The sequence below is a fragment of the Bos javanicus genome, chromosome 5 (genome assembly GCF_032452875.1).
Source record: "Bos javanicus breed banteng chromosome 5, ARS-OSU_banteng_1.0, whole genome shotgun sequence".
Classification (NCBI taxonomy): Eukaryota; Metazoa; Chordata; class Mammalia; order Artiodactyla; family Bovidae; genus Bos; species Bos javanicus.
Window position 1 is genome coordinate 65018464 of NC_083872.1, and position 9641 is coordinate 65028104.

At 37.7% G+C, this 9641-nt stretch overlaps 1 protein-coding gene across 6 annotated transcripts in view; it reads left to right on the top strand.

Annotated features, from left to right (window-relative positions):
- Positions 1-5034, top strand: part of GAS2L3 (growth arrest specific 2 like 3) — a 37482-nt gene extending 32448 nt beyond the window's left edge. For all 6 annotated transcript variants that reach the window (XM_061417026.1, XM_061417025.1, XM_061417029.1 and 3 more), the window contains one exon: positions 1115-5034. In XM_061417026.1, coding sequence (XP_061273010.1) covers positions 1115-2431 — 1317 coding nt within the window. In that variant the 3' untranslated portion in view covers positions 2432-5034. The remainder of the gene's footprint in view (positions 1-1114) is intronic.
- Positions 5035-9641: the final 4607 nt, after the last annotated feature.

A 9641-nucleotide genomic window follows, 5' to 3' on the forward strand; every position in this document is an offset into this window, starting at 1 on the left:
GTATGAAGCCTTTTTTTTGCTGACACAGTATCAGCATCTATACTGATAGCTAATATACATGCTCATTTTCTTCCTTTATCCCTTCTGCAATCTGTTATTGATTAATTGTCCCTGTTGCTGATAAGGAGATTCAAGTTTTACCTGTTTAGCATTCTGTCCACTTCTGATATAAGAGCTGTTTTATTCCCAAGTTAGGGATGTAATATAAAAGTATGTAAAAAAATCCAATTTCATTACCCACATTTTCTTTGATTTCATATATTATCATTAGATCCCCATACCCCACTCAGCTCACCCAGAAATAGGTACATGCACTTTCTGTCTTTTAATTAACTTTCTTTGCTTAAGCAGTATGATGCAGTGACAGTGTACAGAGCGTGGGATTTGGAGTTAAAATTTGCAGAGAAGTCTCATACAATTGTGCTGATTTGCCTGTTGAATGAATAGGGGCCTGAGGTCCAGCTTAGGCTGCGCTGGCAGACCCAAGATGTACCATTTCTGCATGAAGGCACCATTTGGGGTTGGCAGCCTGGTGAATGTGAGGCCAGGCCAAGTTGGTGATTTGGGACAGTTTCCTTAATCTCTCAGAGCCATTAGTTCCTCATCTGCAGAGAAGAACTAGAAATAGATTATATCAAAGTTTTGGAAAGATTACATTGATATAATTCCTATGAATCTAATTTATTAAATTCTAAAGTATAAGATTTGGTTATTTTTATTGTTCTTCTGCAGTTTATCAGTATTTTTTCTCTATTATGAGGCTTTTTTTTCCTCTTCTCCCTCTTCTTTACTATCTCTACTCCTTTCTTCCTTCAATAGTGAATTCTCTACTGAGCAGTGTTCTCCTTGTAGTTTTGCACTTAGTAATTTGGATTTTTAGGATGTAAGCTGTGTGTAAATATCTTCTTACAAACTGGAAGACTCTTGTTAGTGTCATGATTCAGTATGAATTAAATTTTAATAATACAAGAAAGAGACTGTCAATTTATAGTGAAGCTGTTGGCAAATGCACTGCATTTCATAGTCACAGACACCACAGACTGTGACTGCTAATAAATTATGGCTGCCCCCTACAGTTTTACAGCTTTGTTTTGTGCTTTCTTTTGGGGGAAAGATGCTTCACGGAAAACATGTCATGGTCCGTGTCGGTGGAGGCTGGGATACTCTTCAAGGATTTTTGCTTAAATATGACCCCTGTCGAATATTACAATTTGCTACGCTAGAACAGAAAATTCTAGCGTTTCAAAAAGGAGTTTCCATTGAAAGTGTGCCTGATTCGCCTGCCAGAACACCTCAGCCTCCTGAAATGAATCCTTTGTCAGCAGTTAGCATGTTTCAGAAACAAAACTCGAAACTTGGCACACCGGTTGGTATTCCAAGGGGCAAAGAGAAGCAGGTACATCTGCCAGCCGCGTTGCCGTCAGCGTCTTCCCTGAAAGGAGGGAATCTGGCCCCTAGGTCAGTCCGTTCTAAATTGGCAAATTCTCCCGCAGCGTCTTCTCATCTCAAACTCATGTCTTCAAAGGGCATAACAAAGAAACCACAGGCTCCTTCTAACAGTGCATCATCTTCACATGCTTCTTTAAATCCAGTGGGTAAAAGCACTTTTTCAGCAGCTTTCTCAAGAGCAGCACCTTGTGTATCTGAGTCGTTGAGAAAATGTATCTCATCACCCAGTACTCCTAAGACCAAGCGTGTTCCAGCCCAGAAGTCAAGAGATGTGCCTGAGTCTACAATTCTGCCAAATAAGTGTTCTGGAAAAACTGAACCAAAGCATTTGAAACACAATCATGTACCTTCCAGGGATCACGCAGTCTCTCCCTCAGCTACACATTTAAATTCATCATCAAAGTGTCCAAAGCTACCTAAGGCACATCTGCATGTGAGGCCTAACCCTTCTTCCTTCCAGTCCCCTGCAAAAGTGACAACAACCAGTTCCAAAACTGTCATCAGGAGTCTGGAAACACGGGCTCAGCCCCATGGTAGAGCTCCGCAAGCCCAGAAACCTAAGTCGGCCCTGAATTTAAACCAGCCACTTCCTATATCCTCAGTTGCTCCTACAAAAGCTGCACAGAAATTGAAAGATAAGAATATGGTTTCAGTTGCCAAAAAGCAGCCTCAAAATAAAAGCACGTCCCAGAAGACAGGAACCAGCGCCTCCAGGTCCCCGGGCCGTACCCCACTCTCCATCGTGAGTCTTCCCCAGTCTTCTGCCAAAACACAACCTGAACCAAAGTCAGTACAGACTGCCACCAAGAGCCAGTGCTCAGCTGCTGGGCCTCCCAAAAGTGGCAAAGCCCCAGCTTCAACCAGGAAACCACCCTCATCTGGCAAGGAGACGGTTAGTGCAGATGAAAAACCTTCTGCTAAAAAGAAGGAAGATGATGACCATTATTTCGTTATGACGGGAAGTAAGAAACCTAGAAAATAAATATAATGTGTCATTCTAAGAAAACAAGAGAAGAGAAAGAGAGTGAATGTGTTAACTTCACATCCTAAAAGGTTTCTCCTGTTTGTGTTTATCCAAATAGGTTCAGACATTAAGTACAATAAGAGGGGGTAGAGGCTGGGCCCAGGAGAAGTCTCATCAGAACTCACATACCTGAATTCACCACCAGGAGGTTCTTACTAGTTATAGACATTTATACCATTTTCCATTTTTGTTAAATGGAAACATTTTTGTTAAAGTCTCCCCACTAAGGGAAACATAAAGTCAAATAACACTACTAGGACTGTACCCATGGTTGCTGTATTTTGAGTATGTGTTAAAATATGGCGGTTATTCCCTGCTGATAGCAATAGAGGTGCTGTATTATGTTATTGCGTTATAATTTAAAAGGAACGGTTTGGCACTTGTCTTGGCACCTGATTTAGGTTCCTGATCAGGATTGTTGGAAGGAACAATACCGAGTACTGATGGCTGGTGCACGTTTGCTTGCTGTTACACTGGATGTGGGAGAATTGTTACTACTTAAAAATTTTTTAAGCTTTCCAAATCAGAAAGAACTGATTTTTAAACTGACTTATATTAACATCAGTGATATTTTGTTACCAGTATTTTTGGTAAAAAAAACAAATTAAGATATAAAAATTGAAATTTGGAAAAAAAGTTCATGTATTATTTATAAGAACTTATATTTTTGATGGACATTGTGCAATGTGAAAGGAGAAACTTAGTAGTTCTAGCATATTAGAAATATTTTTTAATAATGCTATTTTCTATGAGTGCAGATGACAGTTTTTACATTAAAATAATGTTAACATCAAAATTATATTTTTACAATCTCAAAATTAAGGTGATAGTGAAAAAGTGGTGCTGCATAAAAATTCTATCATGTGATTTTTATTTTTCTTTATAGTAATACCCATTTTAATTAGTTTTCCAGTTACCTTTTCTTCAATCAAGTCATGCTGCCTTCAGTTTTCCAATGTCAAATGGATAGTCAATATCTACCGTTTTCTGTTCTGTAGGCAGATTCTCGAAAGAACTTAGCCACATAATGTAATGACTACATAGACTCCATCAATCTAATGTATTTGTAAATAATATGTTTTTAAAGAGATTGTGCCTATTTAAAAAAATTATTAATGTACTTTCAGAAGTTTTAGGGATGTGTTTAATAACTACAGTATTATCAGTTATTCCATATTGAGGTTTATGTTTCCCTATTTTAAACTAAAATGTGTTTCTAAAGAAAAATAATGGTTCACACAAATATACAATCATAGAATAGCCATCTTTAGCTGACTACTAATGTTTATAGATTATAAAGCATGAAACTTTTGTATAAAACTAAGTGATCTTTTGTCTGAGGAATAAAGACAAAAGTTATATGCAAGCTAGTTTTTGAAATAATTGATGCTTCTCATAAAAGAGATGGTCACCACAATAGTTAGTTTCACTGTTGGTCTGGGCATTGAGGAAGATAATATTTACATCTTTGGAAAGTGAAGTCAGGATTCAAGAAGTACTAGAAGCTTTACATTTCTAGTGATAAGAAATATTTACTGTATCTTTCAAAAAGGAAGAATTTTACCTTCAGGAAGGTGTTTATTTCTTTGTAAGAGCAAACAGTGCTTATATCAGTAACATCAGGAATAAAATTGACATGTGACACAAATCCCAAGAAATAGTTTTTATTTTTTTCAATTGGAAATTAATTCATAAATAGTCCTATTTTCATCAGGCCACTGATAGTAGGAATTTCTAATTCCTATAATTTTGTTTTAATTTCACACTTTGATGCAGTGAGAATATTCTTGAAATACTCATTTTATCCAATATTCAGGGTCAGAAAATTTCTCCATTTATATCTGCATTGGATGAATTTTTATTTATAGCTTACTCTTCCAAAATAAAGCTGTTTTTTTTTAAAGTAAGCAATGGCTGAAAGATAATTCCTTCAAATATATTTTGATATACTCTTAAAAGACCTAGTGTTTCTAACTGTTTTCACAGTGTTAAAAGTACATTGTTGAAGTTGGGAAGAAATTTTCATTTCTTAATAATAGTGCATGATTTCCTTTTTGTTTAATAAAGTGAATATTAAGCTTAAAGTACTGAAGTACCTGGAAGAAGAAATAATGTATACTTCCAAGAAAGAATGGAATGTTTTTCCATTGCTTTAATTTGTTATTATGAATAACATATCAAATTAACCTTTAGGGGAAAATGAAATGCTGATTATTTTTGCATTGTTTGAGCCTTACAGTAGGTGCTTAAAACTTAAATCTTCAAAATGTTTTGATAAATTAGATGATCTCTAACTTTCTTCTTCACACTAAATTTACAATGCTTAAAGGATAAGGGAAATTTTTTGAGAAAAAGATTGCCATAACCTCTGTGATGTATAGCTGATATAAAAATCTATTAACTTTTTAAAAAGCCATCAGTAACAATTGTCAAGATACAGTCTTGTATCCAGGTTTGCATACTGACTCCAATTGAATCCAAATTTATGTATATTTTCTTGGACTGGTGATGTTTGTATCAGATTTTAACTTAAATATATTTTCTCAAGTATTAAAATTTAACATATATACCAAGTTCTCAATTTTTTTGTGTGTTCTGAGTATATTCTGATCACTTGGTTCATGTGAGAAATTGCATATATGATGCAACTAAGACCCAATGCAGCCAAATGAATAAATAAATATTTAAAAAAAATAGTGTTGGTGTTGATTTATCTTAAAAGAAGTGTGTATGGTGATGAAGTGATTTAAGAGTTTACAATGATAAAACATTAATATATAATATTCTTAATTGTCTGCATTCTGCCAGGCACGATATTTATTGCATGGTGTTGGCATGTATAGTGTGTTATCTTTTACAATTAACCTCTTGTGGCTAGTCTTTTATGGTTTCATATAATACACTATATATATAATATCTAATTTGACCAGCTTTCTTAAATTACTTTTATTAAATTATTTCACAAATTATAATGAATGTAGTAGAATGGATTAATGTTGGGTGTGATTGTTGAGGACCTCTAGTGGTCAAATGTGGCATTATTGAAACACTTTTATCAACTTAAATCACTGTTTTCTACAACTTCTCTCGAGTTACCGGAGATAGAGGAATAGGACAGTCATCACATTCAAGAACCTTGGGTTTATACACCACTGTGAAACTCATGAAGCACTTTCAATTACATTAACATCCAGTCTTCTGAACAGTTCCATAAGGTAGTATTATCTTCTTTAGAATATAAACACCATAAAGACAGGAATTGCATCTGTTTTGTTTACCAGTGTTTTCCAAAGCCTAAGCCAATGCTTGGCACATAGTAGACATTCAGTAAATATTTGTTAATGAAAAAATGAATGAACTCTTTTTTTATAGATGAGGAAACTAAGGCTCAAGATAATTGACAGTAGTAAATATAAAAATATCCTAGTAGGATTGCTTAATTGAATTTTAATTAAAGGATAATTTTACTTTTACCTATTTATAATTTTACACAAACTTGATTTGTTCTTTGTGTTAATTTGATAAAATAGGAATTTAGTGGCATCTTTTAAAAAAATCTGTTGGAATATCACATCCTCTGTTTCTTTCTTTCTTTCCGTAATTGGTTTTGATTTACTCTTTTTTATTTGTATCATTTCTTCTTAGATTCTGCATATAAGGGATGTCACAGTATATTTCTTTCTCTGTCTGACTTTACTCAGTGTGACTGTCTCTTAAGGAATTACCCTTTATTTTAAATATTCTAAACTTGAATAAATTTATAGAGATTAGTATATTCTTACATTTTTAATATTTATAAAGCACTTGTATTCAAAGTATGTTCTAGGAATGATGAATGTTTGTACTCAGTTCTCAGGACAATGTCGTGAAGTCAAGGTGCTCTGTAAATATTTGCTGAATAAATGAATGAAAAAAATACAGTAGCACAAAATACTTATATTGGCAATTAAAATAAATTCCCTGCTGCTGCTGCCGCCAAGTCACTTCAGTCATGTCCGACTCTGTGTGACCCCATAGACGGCAGCCCACCAGGCTCCGCCGTCCCTGGGATTCTCCAGGCAAGAACACTGGAGTGGGTTGCCATTGCAGTGGAAATAGATTTTGGTGAAAGGTACTACTTGCAGGTGGCTGAGAATCTCCAGGTTTAAAAACATTAAAAAAAAAAAAGACTGCCATTTGAGTGAACAGAAAAAATAAATTTTCTTCTTCTTCCAGGAGGAATAAATAAATTTAAATTTCTCTCACACAGCCCTGACAAGGTAATACAAAGTTGGGTCATGTAATTTCAGTAATTACTTCAGTAATTCACTGCACCATGCTAGGTGCTCAGGAACCCAATAATCAGCTGTGGAAGAAGATGCCAGACTGTGGTGTATGTGTACTGGAAGAGGAGTGGAACGTGACGTTTCTTATTTCATTCCCAAGCCCTGAGGTAACATGAAACAAGTGCCTTTAAACAACGATTTGTGATAGTTGCCATTTATGTTAAGCATCAGTGAAAATAATTTTTGAAGTTCAAGAAGTCCCAGGTGTCCTTAAAGATTGGGGGGGGAAAAATCACCACTGAGAATGACAGCCCTTGAAATCAATGAAGCCCAAAGGGGAAGTGAAGAGGCCAGGATGGTCTTCAGAGGCTACTCTAGCAGGAACTGAGAGTTCTGACTTCACCCACTGCTTCCCCCACCCCACCAGCCCTTCACCTCCCCACCATTACCCTCCACATCACTGCTTAAACGTCACTTACTCAGAAGCTTCCAGACCCTCCGAGCTTGGTTGGATGCTTCTGTGTGCCTTCTTCACACCTTACACTTGTCCTGTCACTGCATTGCCATCTAGCAGTACTTCCCCACGGACTTACCTCAGTTCCTCATCAATTCCTCACTTGTTGACCGTTGCAGGTCCTGCATTTAATGTCTGCATTTAATGCCTAAACGTTTGTGGAGGGAAGGAAGTAGTCTTTTACTGATGGAAATAAGCATCCGTATGTATAAAGTGACCCTCTAATTTAATATTGGCCCACCTACTGTTAAAATGATTTTTTTTTCCTCCTGGGGAAATGTCATGGCAGAGTTTGGAAAAAGCTCCATAGATGACTCATCTCCACTGAGTCGGTGATGGCATCCAGCCCTCTCATCCTCTGTTGTCCCCTTCTCCTCCTGCCTTCACTCTTTGCCAGCATCAGGATCTTTTCAAGTGAGTCAACTCTTGGCATCAGGTGGCCAAAGTATTGGAGTTTCAGTTTCAACATCATCCCTTCCAATGAACACTCGGGACTGATTTCCTTTAGGATGGACTGGTTGGATCTCTGGGCAGTCCAAGGGACTCTCAAGAGTCTTCTCCAACACCACAGTTCAAAAACATCAATTCTTTGGCTCTCAGCTTTCTTTACAGTCCAACTCTCACATCCATACATGACCACTGGAAAAACCATAGCCTTGCTGAGACGGACCTTTGTTGGCAAAGTAATGTCTTTGCTTTTTAATATGCTGTCTAGGTTGGTCATAACTGTCCTTCCAAGGAGTAAGCGTTTTTTAAATTTCATGGCTGTAGTCACCATCTGCAGTGATTTTGGAGCCCAGAAAAAGAAAGTCAGCCACTGTTTCCCCATCTATTTGCCATGAAGTGATGGGACTAGATGCCATGATCTTAGTTTTCTGAATGTGGAGCTTTAAGCCAACTTTTTCACTCTCACTTTCATCAAGAGGCTTTGTAGTAGTTCTTCACTTTCTGCCATAAGGGTGGTGTCATCTGCATATCTGAGGTTATTGATATTTCTCTCAGCAATCTTGATTTCAGCTTGTGCTTCCTCCAGCCCAGTGTTTCTCATGATGTACTCTGCATATAAGTTACATTAGTTCCAGAGAATGCTGCATTTTTATAGAAGAAAAATGTTAGAAACTTCTCAACTGTCTATACAGGGTTTTGTTTTAAAACATTTATTTTCGGGGTTGTGAGAATTTACTCAGAGCATCATATATAGACTGAGGTTGGCAAGAGTCCTGCTACTACCTAATTCTGTCCTCACGCTGAACAGATGAGGAAACTCAGGCCCCAGGGAGTTTGTTAGTAGAGCCCATTAGTTACCAAATTCATGCCACCTGGGAGCAACAGCGAATGCAAGGCAGTGGTCCCAGGGGGCTGTGTGAGTCCCCCTGATTGCTGGTCCCTTCAATGTATCGTAAATGCCCTGAGCCCAGCCCAGCAGACTCCTTGTATTACCTGTATGGATGATTGGTTCCAGAGCAATCTACTGGACCACAAGGCAGTAAAACTGCATTAATTTGCTCATTTAGCAAACAGTTCTGAGTGCCTCCATGACAGTCACCAAGCTCAGTGCTAGAGATCCCATGGTAAGACCAGTCCCTGGTCCCCAGGATGTGACAGTCTTTGTTCAGGTGATTAACAATAACAAAGTATGATCTTTTTGACTGTAGCCCACTCAGTTCTTTCTGGGGTAAGATACTTTGGTGAGAATAGACTGCCTTTTCTCATATTGCTTCAGATCAGGAGCCCATAGAAAAAAAACAAAAAAAACCCCTGTTATTTGCATCTGAACCTCAAGAACAAAAGTCATTCATCACCAATTGTTACTCAGAAAGTGGAGCAGAGAGGATCATATCTTAAGGCATTGGAAACAGAAATTTGAGCTTTCTCTGCATAAGCCATTACTTGGAAATTAAGAAGCACACATCTCTTAATGCTCAAAGATGCTCTTCTAACTCCATAGGATGTTTCCTGTGACAGTGGGAATTGATTCCAACCTTGACCTTAACAAGTCGCCCTGCCACGGACAGAGGCAGGATCTCAAACCAGCTGCCTATAGTAAGGCTGGTCTCTCTCCAGCCACCTCGGTTAGGTCGGAGGAACACAGCTTTGAGCAGATGCTCTCAGTGATTTGACATCTCAGTACCGCCTCCCGCTGCCCCAGCAGATAACAGGAAACTTGTCCTGTAAAGTGGATGGCTATGACTCACAGAACAGCACCCTCTGGGCCTCTGCAGCATCTTCTTGGCTGTCCTGCAGCCCAAAGGGACCCATAGGTGTCCCAAGTAGACCTGCTGTGTTAGGTCAGCACTTTTGTCTGCAAGAAACAGATTCACTTTGGTCTTCTTTAGTACTGGGCTTTATGGATACACAGAATCTAGAGGACAATAGGAATCTGGCGGCA